Genomic DNA, 15,551 nt, shown 5'->3' on the forward strand with positions numbered 1-15,551 from the left:
CAAACAAATTATTAATTGCTATAATTTTGCAAGCAACGCAGAATGAATGAGAAAGCCATGCAGCCACTGTTCAATTTCGTTAAGAAGATCAATATTTTCTTTTCTTTTTCTCCCTTTTCCTAATTTTGTTAGGTACCGTGTTTTGAAGTCGCACTAAACATGATTTTGAAGATTCGAACTTTATGATCTAAATTGAAGAAAACGTCCGAAATAAAATTTGATCAATTGGAGCGAAATTATTCAGTTATCCATTTGGTAATGTTTCCATGATAGGCCGGCACATGCAGGACGATGTTTTCAAACTCGAATCAAATCTATCATAAACAGTTTTATATTATTAATATAAAATCTAAAAAATGGGGCCTGTCGAGTGGCGTAACTTGCACAATGCCAGGCCCTGTGCAATGGCATAACTATCGATAATTACATTCAATTATTGACCACTAATACCAAATATCCATAAAGGGTTAATACAAAGATGGATCCATAGTAACTTCAAAGGGTTAATCAAGATATAAGATACATCGACGATATCGCACAACTTGTATCTCCACTAATAACTCTAAAAGACCAAATACATTTCAATGTAACAATCACATGTCTAAGCAAATCATACATGAAATACAGCACCCAGAATTACAAGACTTGGTTGAGAAATGATCCTGTGACAGCTAAGCCTTTTTTAATCACTTATCTTTAATGTAAGTCATTGTCATACCTTACTAAGTCATAATTACTAATTAGTACTTTATTTATGGCTAAAGATTAATTATAAACCAACTTTCGATTCAAACAAAGAACATAATAAGACTATTAATTAAACAGTAGTGTGTTTAAAATTAATTGTAAAGTCAGGCACAAACACCATAGCGTAGCCCGTCTTTTGTTAAAAATGTGGGCGAAAATAAGCGTAGCGGGGGGAGCTAGAAAGAGAAGTAAGCTTGCACACGTAATTAAACAAACCCTAAACCAAGCATGACTGGCTCAAAATTAAGATAATTACATGAAGGACTCTACTGAATTAATTATTGTTCTCTTTACTTTCAGTGTTATGTTTTCATCGAGCTACTCATAACAATAATGGATAATTATAATACCCTAGCTAGCTAGTATATATATGCATGAAACAAATTACGATACATAACTGGGCTATAATAAGCCGTACATTAAAGATTAATCATGCATTAATGCATATGTATGTGTTTGTACCAACAATTGGATTTTTGCCTAAAATGGTAGATAATTTTCCATGGACATCAAAATGGCCAAAATATGGCTAGACATACATTGCTGCAGTCAGATGAAGTGGGCCCAAAATTCAAATTCAGAGCTCAAATCAAGTTTCATCCTTCTCGAAAGTTGTTCATCTCTACGTCTACTGCAACATATCCAATTTTGGGTTTATTTGGACAAATGTGGAGTCCTAAGAGCTGAAAACACTAGATGCACAGCGCCAGCAAAAGCTTATAGCATCAATTCGGGCCTAATTCGGGCCCAATTCGGGCCTAATTCCAATGCTCTAATGAATTATCTTTCTTCATGAAAGTTTTGCATAGAACGTCTACTGTAACATATCCAAATTTGGGATCATTTGGATAAATGTGGAATCCTCGCGACATCAAACACCAAAAGCATACCAGCAACAGCGAAAGCTGATAACAGTGGCAATTCGGGCCTAATTATGGCCCGATTCGGACTAGCTTCCAGTCCTCAAATGAACATTCGTTCTTCATGAAAGTTGTTCATTTGGATGTCTACTACGACATATCCGAATTTGGCGTCATTTGTGCAAGTATTGAATTTTCGGGGCATTAATCATGATTTCTGTTCATTAGAGCAGTCTGTGACGACCAGTCCGGTGTAACCATGCTAAAACCAGATTTTCTATTGCTCAAATGGAATTAAGTTCTTCATCAATGTTGTTCCTACTTATGTGGAGAACAACATATCCGAAATTGGCAGCAATTGGATCATCCTAGCATTCCCAGTTTATTACGCATCAAGGCATGTTCAAAGGAGAAACTCAGTGGCTGCAAACCAAGTTTCACTTTATCAATGGAGGGACTTCATCACCAGTGAGTTGATTCAGAGAAGAATAAAGTGAAGATGTGGTAGATGGAAACAATTTAATATTCTCTGTGATGAAGAATATTAAAACAAAGCCAAAGCCCAACATTCACGTGAAAAGTCTACACCAAGGTTGAAAGAAGAATAAAATAATATGCAAGTGGACTTAAAGAATGAATAAAGAAAGAAGTAGAGATTGTGGTCATTATCTCTACATTTCTTTTTGTCTTTTAGTCAGCTACTTTTGGCTATCACTCACCAATCAATGGCAAGTGGACTAATACTTTGGATTTCTTTAAGTCTAACAGTGACAACTTCTGTCAAATCACATCAAAGTCTCTTAGCAACTTTTTTGGGTTTACTTGTATTTTCAGCAACCCACTCACCAAAACCAATGGCAAGTGGGTACTTCAAATTGACTGCTGGTCCACTCAATCGACCTCCATTCTCTATAAATTGAAGGAAAAATCATCAGCAAAGACACACAACTCAACCAACAAAAACCAGACTCAACGTCTATAAACCCAGCTCAAAAGCTTGAAACAGCCTTCCTTTTTCATTCTCTGAATTTCCCATTTGACAACTCCTGAGGAATTTTCTTTATTTTGCTCTGCCAACTCTTGGTATGATTTTTCCTTGTACAAGATTGAATAGAGAAATCTTCAATCTCCATTTTAATTTTATGTATCAGGTCTGAATAGAGAAATCTTCAGGCCGTGTTATTTATGCATTTCCTTTTTCTTTCAAGTTGTTTGAATAGAGAAATATTTTGATAAACTTCTGTCATTTCCATTACTGTTCAATTTTAGCGTATGTCACCTATTATTTTCACACTAGATGAATATTGAAGTCCTCTTAACTGAGGCATAGAAAAGAACCTTGTATCGGGCCAGTTCCCCACCCGATCCACAATCGATTTATTAAAGTCAATATCGGTGCGCATTCTCCAGTCTGTTGGAGTTTTTCACTGCCAACAGTGGCAAGCCTTCGCAATCGCAACAAGCAAACTCCACGGCCAAACACCACGCAAATGGCCGGAGGGTCCTTTTCAGGGTAAACAGTATGACCTGATCCAGTGAGCCTGAGTCCTGATCTGACAGATGTAATGTATAGTAGAGTACAAGTAGAAGATGGAATATATACACCTGGAATATGCCATAGCAATTCGAACCATGGAATGGAACGAGTTTGTTGCTGACAAGACAAACTATAAGGAACCTTGTATATGGTTAATATTATATGTATATATAGTAGTCGTTGAAACAAAGAGCTGAGGGATTAATTTCATTTTGTATTTCGCAAGAAAGGTCGCTCGTCGACCTCCAGTGACCTAATCTCACCGTCACACACACTACATATAATGATGTGAGTGATCAGTATTCTCATGAACACGCATGGCATAATTATGCTACGTGGGCAAACTATGAGATTAATATAATTCTAAATGAAAGAAAAGAAAAGCATATTCCTATTTGCAGTTAGTATATCTTCTTTCTAATTATACGTATGCTTAATGGATCCGGATCCTCTGCTTGGATATATATTAGTACTTGTTTGTTTTTCTGTTAATAGTACTTAAAATCTGGGATGCCAATAAAATGATTGCTTCTTTACCCAATTTAATTTTATGACAGAGCGAAAAGTAAAAAAACAAAAACCGCAGGTGATTTATTTCATAAAAAGGGAAAGAAAATATATAGTTTGATGAACATGAATTCCCAATAGAAGTCTTTGGAATCGTTTTTTATTTTTCATATTTGGGGTCTTTAGCCCAATTAGTTATAGCAAAAATGCTACAGGCCTGCCGTCCTAAAGTCTTGTCGTCATCTAGGGTTGGGTCCGTTAGGAGGAAGAGGGGAGTCCAAAATATGAAGCCCAATTGTTTGTGATTTGTTATTTTTTAAGAGTATGTAAATCAAGAAAGAAACATAGACAAAGAGAAGGTCCTACACTCAAGACTTAACAATACCACGCACAAACCGCATGTGCTAATAAGATATTGGATTTGACTTATTCAACGTACGACCGCTCAAGTGTGAAGTCTGAACACAACCGTGAGTCCGAAAGTTTCTCCAACAACTACCTTGAGCTTGACCTAGTTCCAACTTAATTAACAACAAAGACCAAACCGATTCATTTATTAATTCAAATGTCACATACTTTCCATCGCACAGTGCTTCCTTCAAAATCCCCCATTGCAATTTCCTCCCATGACATATAACTTGTTCAACAACAATACTAAATGTAAACAATCAATGACATCACATTATATTGCATACAAATTTTTGACATGATTAATTCTCCTCATTCTAAATATTAGAAGGTAATTCAGCAGCGCCCGAAGAAGCAGCAATGTCAATGACAAATCGATACCTAACGTCATTTTTCGCAACACGGTCCAAGGCCTCGTTGAGTTTGTCTGGTGTTGTAACCTCAATGTCGCACGTTATGTTATGCTTCCCGCATAGTTCCATCATCTCCTTTGTGTCTCTCATTCCTCCTATCACGCTGCCCTTCACTGCCCTCTTGCCTGTCCATTGATAATATTGTTCACGTCATTAATTCCATGCCCACCATTTTCCATTGAGAGAATGTATATATGATGCTACTCTTACTTATATTCTCAGTTAAATTTTACTTTTTTATTTTTAATTTAGGTTAGAAATAAAGAGAGTCTATGAGATTGATGGTGTTTTTAATTACCAAATATCATCGGGAAGGAAGGCAATTCAAAGGGCTGGTCTGGTGCACCGACAACCACCATAGTTCCATTCACTTTGAGCAATTCTAAGAGGGGCCCAAGAGAGTGCTTAGCTGACACCGTATTTAATATGAAGTCAAGTGTCCTCATGCCTTTCTGTCATCATCATCAGCAGCATCAACTTAATTTCATTTACACCGGCAGTAAAAGAAAACAAGACGAATAAGAAAAAAACAAATTAAATATAAATATAAACCTTAAGTTGTTGAGCATCAGTGCTGACTAGGAAGTCGTCAGCACCCAAACGCTCTTTAGCCTCCTTCTCTTTGGACGGAGAAGTGCTGATGACGGTTACATGATGACCAAAGGCTTTCCCGAATTTGACTGCCACGTGTCCAAGACCTCCCAGACCGACGACCCCTATCTTCTTCCCTGGTGCTTGGTGTAGATTGTGGTCTTTCATCGGGCTGAACACAGTCACCCCAGCGCACAATAGCGGTGCTGTTGCATCCAATGGCAGGTTCGCTGGTATGTGCACCACGTACCTTCATCCAATCCATTGGCATCTCACATTATTCTTAACTTAACCACAATATATAATATATTAACTAGCCTTTTTGTATAAGTTTTCGAAATTACGAGAAGCTTTTTAAAAAAATTTATTTTATTTTAGAATTAAAAAAGATAATGATTGGTTATATTCTATAAAAATAGGATCTATGATCTGATTTTTTTTTAATTTTAATTTTTTTAACATGAAAAAAGTGAATTTACCAAATTATCCTCATTTAATTAATAATTTCAATTCTTAATATTTGCATTAACTAAAGGCATTTTCTAGTATTTTGAATGTTTTACCATTTTTTGTCTTTTGCTTTATATATATAGATATAGATTCAAACTGATCGTAGCTTAAACTAATAATCACACGAGATATTTCATTCTAAGAAGTTATGGCTCGTTTGAAAGTGATTCTTGAGATGCTAATAATCATTTTTATGAAAAATCACTTTACGTGATTTTATGGGAGATACTTCTCTTCAAAATCATTTAAAATCACTAAAAGTGAGCTCTTAATTGTGCTATGCTCAATTCCCAATGCCTTACTATTACTAACTGGGGCTATAATTTCTCAGTGATCTGTGCGGCAAGGAAAGCAACCCCACAAGACAAAACCAAAAGATTCTCAGCCACACAAGTACTGGAGTGGAAGGAAAGGAGGACCAACCAAGGAAGGAAGTGGTCTTTTAATAGCTTTTACTATAACAAAAAAAGAAATTTTAATAGCTTTTACTATAACAAAAAAAGAAATGTAAGTGAACAAAAAATGAGTGAGAACATACAATTTCTAACAAAGAGAGTGTAAGTAAATAAAAAAGGAGTGAGTTAATTAATTCCACCACCTAATTTGTGAGGCAGATATGAATGCAAGGCTTAAAGATATGGACATAGTAGTTGTAGGACTTGTAGGTTTGAGGACATATAAAGAGTATAGACAATTAAAATAATAATTATGGTACTTAACTTTGGTCTCCTCCCTTAATTAATTACAATTAGATGGGGTGGCATTAAGGGTAGATTAGATTTGGACGTACCTATGATCTGCGACTAGCATTTTGGAGTAACCACCGTAGGTAATACTACCATCCCAGAAGATGCCATTGTAGGTGAACTGGACCTGATCGCAGTAGTTCTCTTGGGAGTCTTTACAGAAGTCACACTCCAAACATGTCGCTGCCAAGCATCCCACCCCCACTCTATCTCCTACCTCGAATTCCTTCACGTTGCTTCCAACTTTCGTAATCACCCCTGTAATCTCATGCCTAGCATAGCATACAACCGGTGAATCTCTCTCGGCTGAGACAGACGAAGTCACGAAAAGAGAGAGAGAGAGAGAGAGATTACGTACCCGGGGACTACTGGATACATGGTAATTCCCCAGTCATTCCTAACATGGTGGAGATCTGTGTGGCATATTCCACAGTACAAGATCTCTATGGTCACATCGTTGATCCCATTTTCTCTGAGAGCATATATATAGAGTTAGAGTTTATCCGGCCAGGATTAAAAAGACAACGAATATCGGACTTGTATCATTTTCGATCGGGAAATTAAAACCAAAAAGCTTATAATATTAATAGGTACCTTCGTTTGAAGATGAAAGGGGTGATCTTGCCGGAGGAATCGTGAGCTGCCCACCCAGAAACAGTCTGTGTATGATTTGGAGTCGTTTGAGCCATGAGAGACGCTCAGACAAGACACGCAGTTTCACAACTTGGGATGGGATATATGCAAAATGCAATGCACAGCACACCACAACAAACTCACTTCACTCAACTCATTATATAATATAACATTATTGATCAGTTGAGAAAAACAAAAAACACACTTATATTAATTATATAATAATAATAAATGCATATTAATTTGCTGTAATTATTGAGTTTGTTGTAAATTCAGTGTAGGCATCTCGAGAGATGCCCTCTTCTCAGAGTCAGAGTCAGAGTCAGAGTCAGAGTCATCTCACTCTTCTCGTGAATTTCCTGACTTTTTCCTTATTAAAAACAACATTTTGACGGAATGACAAGGAAGAGACGACCCACGCCACCACCCATAAGTTTCTCAAATATCCTTCAACATCCTTAAATTACCCAGAAAGGTTCTCACCCACCACCACCACCTACCTTTAACAACTTTTCAGAATATAACCGATGAAATCCACCTATTGTTATCATAAGCGTTACTTTGACTAGTCTGGGTGGAGAGTTGAACACCTTTTTTTTTTCATTTCCATTCTTTGTTAATGGGGAAATATACTTCACTTTCACACCTATTGCTATTTCAACATTGAAAAAAATGATATCACTCAACTAGTAGTTTATTAGTAAGTTTCACATGACATGCATCGCCACATTAACTAATAGTTTGTTAATGGGCAGTATTTTTGTTTGATCGTAATTGTTTCAAACGTAAATTTTTTGAAGATCACGCTCTTGTTTTTGGCTTTCACGTTGGGTTTTGAATGTTTTCATTTTCTCTGCTATATAATCTTATGGTGTTCTAATAACAATATGCACTCCTTTTACATAAAATAAATTTAAATAGAAATGAGTACATATACGACCATTTTGAAATTCAAACAACAATTATCTTCAAAAAAACACATAAACAATCACCATTTTATTTTTGTTGGGACCTAGTACAGGTGATTCATACACAATTTCCTATTTGACTTGACTAAACTATTTAGTCCCACCCTCCCACTGGGACGATGAATATTATTATATGGATGGTGACAATAGTCATCAGCAAAGCTACATTTTCGGCGTCATCAGTTATAACGAATATTATTTCTGAGAATCATGGCATGAACCACATAGTTGTTGGATTTCACTGTACATGAATTTATTTTACATGCAGGTGCAGCTCATGTTTGGAATTGGACATGGAAAAATGAAACAAAAAACAAAATTACGAAAGCAGCCGGTGTCCAATAAGATCTGGTCCAAAACTCGTCACAGTGAGCGGCTCTGCCATCCGTTTAGTATGCCAAGGCCCATATTTTTATGGGCCAAAATGTTAATGGAAAGGTTCACAGTAAGAAATGTGAAAATGCCCAAATGGCTTAAATGGGTCAATGTCTATGATTAAATGGGCTCTTAATTTAATTCAAGACTTTTATCCCCCTATGTCTCTAAAACTAAAATTAACTACTAATATGCTAATAAGAAGAGGAAGTTACTATAACCACGAATTATAAAACATCATCCAGTTTTACAATTCATGTCTATTACAACTATTGACAACCAATAAAAATACCTTCCACTTATTATAATACACGATTTATATTTATATTTTGTTACAAGGTTGATTTGGGGAGATAAAACTCATTTGTCATCGTAATCATCTTTATTAATATGTTAGCCTAAACCGGGGACAAAACGGTAATTATGAATAGCAAATACCTAAAACACTTGAAATTAGTATACTGGTAGGATATGGGGTTTTTAGTAATTACATGAGTTTTCATAAGAAAAACCTGTTAGCTGTAGCTTATAGGCTGTAGTTTATTTCCCAGTGCTCAGAACAAAAGCAGAGAGAGGGGAGGCCGGGAGAGTCGCACCCGTTGGTTTAGAGAGTTGACGGTTGCTTGTGCTTTTTCACGTGCAAGATCCGTCTTCAGTTTATCAAAATCCCGCATTCTAAAATTTATAATTTCTAGAAAATCAAACACAATTCTTAATCTTCTCTTCTCTTTCAGTGTTTGCCAATCATCTATTACATTATTATTTTTGTCTAATAAATTAATTAAATAATTGTAAACTGATTAATTTATATTTGTGTTCATATATTGATCAGCGTTTTGTTTTCTGAACTCGTCGAAACCCTAATTTGGTCATGGCTATGGCTGCCGATTCGGCTGCCAATCACCACCTCGACGGCGTCAATAGGAAAAGTAGTTTACCATCTCCCTGGGCTAAGGTGGTCCGAGGGGCTGAACCAGAGGCTGTTCATCAATCGCCGCCATCGTCCTCTTCATCGTTGTCCTCGCTGGGAACCTCGGCACCGGAGCAAACCCCTTTTTCCGATTGCTCCGTATCCTCCAAAGCTGCTCGTTCTTCGCCGCCGCCATTGCCTCTGCCTGCGGCGGATGGTTCCTCAGCTGCTGAGGGTTCCAATGGGAACAACGGCAATGCGGCTAGGCCAAAGAAGCCGGCTTGGAACAAGCCCGCTAACGACGTCGTTGAGGTTAGTCCTACAACTGTAATGGGTGCTGTTTCTTGGCCTGCTTTATCTGAGTCCACTAGGGCTTCACCTAAATTACCGGCTGATTCCTCTTCAAAGACTGTCTCCGATGCAACTGTCACCCATGGATCAGTCTCGGTTTCTCAGGTTTGTTCCCAAGCACTTCACTTTTTTTCCCTTTTTTCCCTTTGTCTGTGTATGGATGTGTGTTTGGTTGCAGAGGAAAATTAAGGAAGGTAAAGACAGCGAGAATCATGTTACATAATTTGGTAACAATTAATGGATGACTTGCCTAGTTGAGCTTGAGGGTTGTTTAGGTTCGTCAGGGTGTTAAACAATGAAATAACTCAGATTCAAAAAGCTACTTTACTCTACCGTATCTGCAACCAAACAGATTATAAGCTATAACATTTTTCGTGGAGTGGGAGTTAATTCTAAGTACTGATGGCGTGATTGATCTTGTGTTTTGTTGATAGGCACCTGTTATAACACATTCACCCAACTCCAAAAGACATTCTACAAATAATGCAAGCCCTAACTCCACATCGAATAATGCATTTCCAGCTCGACAAAGACTATCAAAGCGGGGTGGCGGTGGCAGCACTGGTGGTGGGCACGCACACAGTGGTTTTGGACACCCTCCCACACCGCCACCACCGCCACCATTCCCTGTTTTCCCTATACTTCCAAATGGTTATGGTAATCTGGTACCAACGATGCCTGATCCTTCTTCAAGAGACCCTTCTTTTCGGGGAAACAGTTGGGATGTTAGACCAGTTGGTGGGTTTGTACCTCAATCACACAAAGTAAATGATCATCGCAATAATTCCTGTAGGGGAAATTTTGGCCCCCACCCCCGTGGAGATGGTTCCTACCACAACAATCACGGAATCAAGCGTGACCAAGATCGTGGAAATTATATGAATGCCAGGGATGCCCACATGCATCAGCATAGAGCTCCTCCAAGGGGCCTTGTAAGGTCTGCACCACCAAACACTGCTGCATTTCCTCCCCAGACTGCAAGGCCATTTGCAAACCCCATGGGTTTTCCTGGTGGTAATACTACATTAAAAGAGGTTTTTGTTTTTTTAGTTATGTGGAAGTAAAACTAATGTCTCTTTTCTTTTCAGAGTTTGTTTATATCCCTACATTGCCTTTGGAGCCCATGAGAGGCATGCCATTCATTTCTCAAGCACCACATCCTGCAATGTTTATTCCTGTTGCAGAATCTCCTCTGCCTTCTTTAATAGTCAACCAAATAGATTATTATTTCAGGTACATTTCTTGTTGATTGACAATTATTTAGCTGTATGAAACAGTTTCTTAGTATCTTGAAAATTAACTGCCATGGTTTTTTCTTTGTTCATTGTAGTGATGCTAATCTGATAAAAGATGACTTTTTGAGGTCAAACATGGATGCTCAGGGCTGGGTTCCCATTTCTTTAATAGCAAACTTTCCTCGGGTATGTTATTTATGGTTGATTAAGCACATTTTTCTCTCGTTTGGGACTTATATTATCACCTTTGCCCTATAACATGGTGAAACATCTAAATTCTTTTCAAAAAAACATTTCAGTCTAAGAAAGTTGTAAGATTGCCTTAGGCGCTCAACAATAATGATTAATCATTTGTAACACCTTCAGTTTGTGCTTCCCACAATTTCAATGTAATAGTTTCACCACATTAGGCAGCATGCAAATACTTTAAACAAGTTGCGCAGCACCCATAGTTCTCTCTTAGACAGATATGGATGATTAGGATGCATAGTGGGTTAGATGCTTTGAGAAACATGACCTCAAATATGGAATTTATTGGAGGATATTTATATGTATGTACATATATAAATGTGTGGAATTTTTATTGATGTATGGATGAATGGGAAGTGAGTGATTGGTTGTGATTGCTTTGGAGTGTATAGGTTCTGTTATTTACTGATGAAAATTGAACGTTGTTGGGTTAATCATTGATTTGTTTCTGACTGTGATAGACTTTGATTGTGGCAAAGTGTTCATTTCTACCTTTAATTTTACGCTCTAATTTAAAATAAACTAAATTGTTTTACACTCCTCTAAATATCAACCTTCAAATTTTCCTACATATTTGTGATTCTGCAGCCACTTCTCCAATTTTCTATTCATTGACTTCCCTTTTGTGAACTTTTATGTTAAGATGATTCTCTGGTTTAATCCTTGCCCATTATAACTTTTCTTTTTGGGTTATTGACTTATAAAGAACTTAAAGGCTTAAGTAGTATGCGAATAAATAATACAATATTTTGTTATCATGAAGATTTGATATATGATAGGAAATGATATATATTGAACAGAGATAATCATGCAAGCTGAGAACATGGTGATTGATCTTTCTAAATGAATATTTTTTTTATAATAAAAATAAAGAAAAGGAAGAAAGGAGGAATATGTGCAGAAACAAAGGATAACATAGGAAAAAAATTGAGTTGGTGTGAACTTGAGTTTGAAACCCATGAGCATAAGTATCTCTAGTAAGATTATGCTTTCCTTACATGGTTGGATGGACTCTTGTCAACTTTTGTTTCTTTAAAAAATTGTCTTTATCACTTTCAAGTATCATTCTTCCTCACATATTGCTTGATGCTTTATGGTTGCAGGTTAAGAGTTTGACAACCAGCATCCAATTGATATTGGATTCCTTGAGAGCTTCAAGTATTGTTGAAGTACATGTGAGTTCCAACAATGCATTTTCTGAAAAATGTTCTGCTGAAAAAACTCTGATATACGTATTATATTATGACATGAGTTATCTTCTTATTTGTTGCCAAAAAAAGATGACCTTTTGGCTCTTTATCATGTTGATTATGAAATGACTTCAAATGAAATGACTTCAAATAGGCAATGGTACTGTCATGAAAAATCTAGCTACTGTGCTGCAATTGGCTGCTTTTGGTGCACCTGATCTGACATTGTTGTTGTAATGATTGCAGGATGACAAGGTGAGGAGGCTTAATGAATGGATGAAATGGATACCTGCTGGTAGTCAGCTTCCCTTTGAGTCAGGCTCATCATCGCCTGGTGTATTAAGTCATAAAACGCTTGCAACTTCTTTTGAGAAGATGACAGTGGAGGAAGAGGCTCCCAGCCAAACTAACACGACAGGTAAGCTAGAATCAAACTGTGTGTCTATTCCAGAGAGCTGTTCAACTGAGTCAGCTGGCTTGTCACAACTTCCCAATGGGGATGTTACCCAAACCAACCATTGAAGTTGAAGTAGATCCATCTGTACCACCAAAGAATTCAAGCAAAATCCAGTATAAAGAGTGCACTGCTAATTTTGGAGGGTATGCTAAAGTAATGAGGGGAGGAAGGTAGCTGTGTTGAAGGCATGCAAATTCTTTTCTTTATTTTCTGTCACTTTGCCTAGTTTTGGCATGTTTTTGAGGCTAGTACAGGAAACAAATAAAAAATAATTATAAATTATCGTTGAAGTGCAAAGAAAGGGAGGAAGATGAGGAGGCAGAATTTGGAGGTCATTGGTTTGTATAGTTTGGATTTGGTGTGGATGTTTGGGCGTCTATTTTGTGGTTGATCAAAAGAAGAGCTTAATTTGAGATGTTATCTTCATAGCTGAGGGAATGTTAGCAATTCTTTTTGTTTGTCTGTCACTCTACAGTAGGTGCAGTGCGCCCTATGTTTGTTTGCCACCCAGGGATGGTCAGACCATGGCTTGAATTTTTGCAATTTTGTACTCTAATCTTAACCTTTCCTCATCTTGTTGCGTGTTTATGTTTTATATCTTGTCACAGAGGTAGATTTTATATGCTTGTATGCTCTTATATATTTTTGTTTTGATTGCATTGATGGGTGTTCTTTTGTCAGTTTGATTTGAAGTTCAAACTGCAATAGATTTAAGCATGTTGGCAATGAACATGAATCATGATCTTGTCGGTAAGAGATGCAAGCCCAATCCCGCATTCAATAGTTGTTTTCTTTTAATCTATGCATACTGCATGAAACATTTATTATAGGTATCATAAATTCAATAACAAGATTCGTTCCCCCATTTCACCCCCAAAAAAAAAAACATGATTTTGTATTTAAATGTTACCAAAAGATAATAGAAAGACTAAGGTGTTTGATGAAATTATTTATCTCGGTTTTATAGTGGATCTTCAAAGTTATTTTGTTGTAAGGATGTTACTTTCATAAATGAAAAGTAGCGATATTGTTCAGTTAAAAATACCTGGCATTTAATTTGAGTGGAAGATTTACAGAAACTGTATCCAAGTTAAACAATTTGCTTAATTATAAGAAAGTTCTCAAGTCTCAAATTGTGCTTGTGCTTGAGTCATATTATAGCAGTGCTCCATCCGTATGTTTATGTACATATATTAGAGCATTTCTACCCAGCAGTCTAGCTCAGGAAAAAGACCCTCTAGGCTTCAAAAATCATTTCCAGTGCAGCAATCGGGCAGATGGTGGGTTGCCAAGATAATGGGTGGAAGAACAAAATAAAAAAGGATAGAGCAATCACTATTCACCAAGATAGTGGGTGGAAAAACAAAATAAAAAAGGATAGAGCAATCACTATTCACATGAATAGTATCTGTGGTCTTATCTTTTGCCATGACACTATGGGGGAAAGTGCTCTTATACATTCTTTCTAATATAATATTAGAAAAAGGGAAATAGAATTGACCAATTACAAGCCTTCATCCCGGGGGGAAGGAAATTAAACAGAGTGGGTTGTTAATCGAATTGAATTGCGGCAGGCACGTGATTGTGTAATGCTTTAGTTTGTCTGTCTCTCTCTCATATCTCACTCTCTCTCTCTCTCTTAATTAATTAGTTATAGCCTAAAAGTTAAGAGTAATGCTATTTATAAACACAATATTGACCACCTTAGCTGACCACCTTATGTGGCAATTGATGTGTCATGCCATGTTAATTAATGAATGTTGCCATGAGTCCACTTACTAGAAACGCTAAGGTTTTTTAATTGACATGGCGACATTCATTAATTGAGTTGGCATGACACATCAATTGCCACATAAAGTGATCAGCTAAAGTGGTCAATATTGTGTGTCTAAATAGCAGCACTCAAAAGTTAATGGGCAATGCTAAGCTTACCGTATTTTTATATCACATCTCCAATAGAGATGGGTTCCATGAGCCCATTAATACAATGGGGCTCATCTCTATTAGAGAGGTGGTATACAATGTAGAGATAGAGCCCACCAACACAACAGAGCCCATCCATATTAGAGAGATGGTACACAATGTGATGAGCTTAGCATTTTCCAAAGCTAATTAGTTATGTGATGACTCATCGTGGGTGAAACGAACAACAAAGAAGAGACTAATTAATAAGGCTTTTTATCACAAAACGTCCCCGACGTTTGCAAAACTATCAGATTGCATCCTTAAAGTTTTTTTGTATCACTCATGGTCCCTAACGTTAATATGGGTGCTCTTAAATAGTCCTTCTGTTAAAAAAACTGTTAAATTCAGGGATATAATCGTAAAATCAATCCAAAATTATATATATATATATATATAATACATTAACCATCATCAATTTCTCTGGAGGTTCGTTGGGCTATTTATTTTTTGACTTGAGACTCTTCTCAAGCGTGGACTCTGTCTGTGTTGTCCTTTTGTACCCTGTTTCCCTCCCTATTTATTATCTCTCTCTTTTTGAAACTCACACAATATTAACTGCCATTTATAGATTCTCTCTGCGAAACATCTCTTGATTGTCAGAACAAAATTTCTCTACAAGCTCTTCATCTTGTTGTTGCTCTAATTTCTTATATATATATATATATGTCTAGAAACCTGTAACCATAACCAGGATCGGGGAAATACCAAAAATCTGGAAATCTGGAAATTTAACTTTTAGTGATGAAAAATCTCAAGAACACCGTCGCAGAAAATGTTTAGCTACGAAAAATCTGATGAACATCTGTCGCTAAAAACTTTTGGTGACGAAAAATCTTCAAATTTCTGAGAAAAACAACAGCTGTCCCCCCATAAAGAATCAAGGAAGCTGTTGTAATTAA

At 36.8% G+C, this 15,551-nt stretch overlaps 2 protein-coding genes across 2 annotated transcripts; one reads left to right on the top strand and one right to left on the bottom strand.

Moving 5' to 3' along the window:
- Window positions 1–3,996: 3,996 nt before the first annotated feature.
- LOC110768052 (putative cinnamyl alcohol dehydrogenase 6) lies at window positions 3,997–7,140 on the bottom strand. The gene is made up of 6 exons (XM_088252886.1): window positions 6,914–7,140; window positions 6,678–6,791; window positions 6,364–6,591; window positions 5,025–5,313; window positions 4,771–4,924; window positions 3,997–4,597 (listed from the first exon to the last, which is right to left on the bottom strand). The coding sequence occupies exons 1-6, from the start codon at window positions 7,006–7,008 to the stop codon at window positions 4,377–4,379; spliced, it is 1,101 nt and encodes a 366-aa protein (XP_088109012.1). The 5' UTR covers window positions 7,009–7,140; the 3' UTR covers window positions 3,997–4,376.
- Window positions 7,141–8,815: 1,675 nt separating this feature from the next.
- On the top strand, window positions 8,816–13,259 carry LOC110768237 (la-related protein 1C). The gene is made up of 6 exons (XM_021971942.2): window positions 8,816–9,661; window positions 9,991–10,570; window positions 10,645–10,789; window positions 10,887–10,977; window positions 12,144–12,215; window positions 12,477–13,259. Exons 1-6 carry the CDS (start codon window positions 9,167–9,169, stop codon window positions 12,750–12,752), a joined length of 1,659 nt encoding a protein of 552 aa, XP_021827634.2. The 5' UTR covers window positions 8,816–9,166; the 3' UTR covers window positions 12,753–13,259.
- The last annotated feature ends 2,292 nt before the right edge of the window (window positions 13,260–15,551 follow it).

The sequence above is a fragment of the Prunus avium genome, chromosome 1, assembly GCF_965620075.1.
Source record: "Prunus avium chromosome 1, drPruAviu1.hap1.1, whole genome shotgun sequence".
Classification (NCBI taxonomy): Eukaryota; Viridiplantae; Streptophyta; class Magnoliopsida; order Rosales; family Rosaceae; genus Prunus; species Prunus avium.

Bases quoted from the DNA above. Each gene is read 5' to 3' on its own strand.
- LOC110768237 (XM_021971942.2), top strand. From the start codon at position 9,167: ATGGCTATGGCTGCCGATTCGGCTGCCAATCACCACCTCGACGGCGTC. The intron at 9,662-9,990 runs GTTTGTTCCCAA...TTTTGTTGATAG, and splicing joins GATCAGTCTCGGTTTCTCAG to GCACCTGTTATAACACATTC. The intron at 10,790-10,886 runs GTACATTTCTTG...TGTTCATTGTAG, and splicing joins CAAATAGATTATTATTTCAG to TGATGCTAATCTGATAAAAG.
- LOC110768052 (XM_088252886.1), bottom strand. From the start codon at position 7,008: ATGGCTCAAACGACTCCAAATCATACACAGACTGTTTCTGGGTGGGCA. The intron at 5,314-6,363 runs GTACGTCCAAAT...GATTGGATGAAG, and splicing joins ATGCTAGTCGCAGATCATAG to GTACGTGGTGCACATACCAG. The intron at 4,925-5,024 runs GTTTATATTTAT...TGATGATGACAG, and splicing joins CTGATGCTCAACAACTTAAG to AAAGGCATGAGGACACTTGA.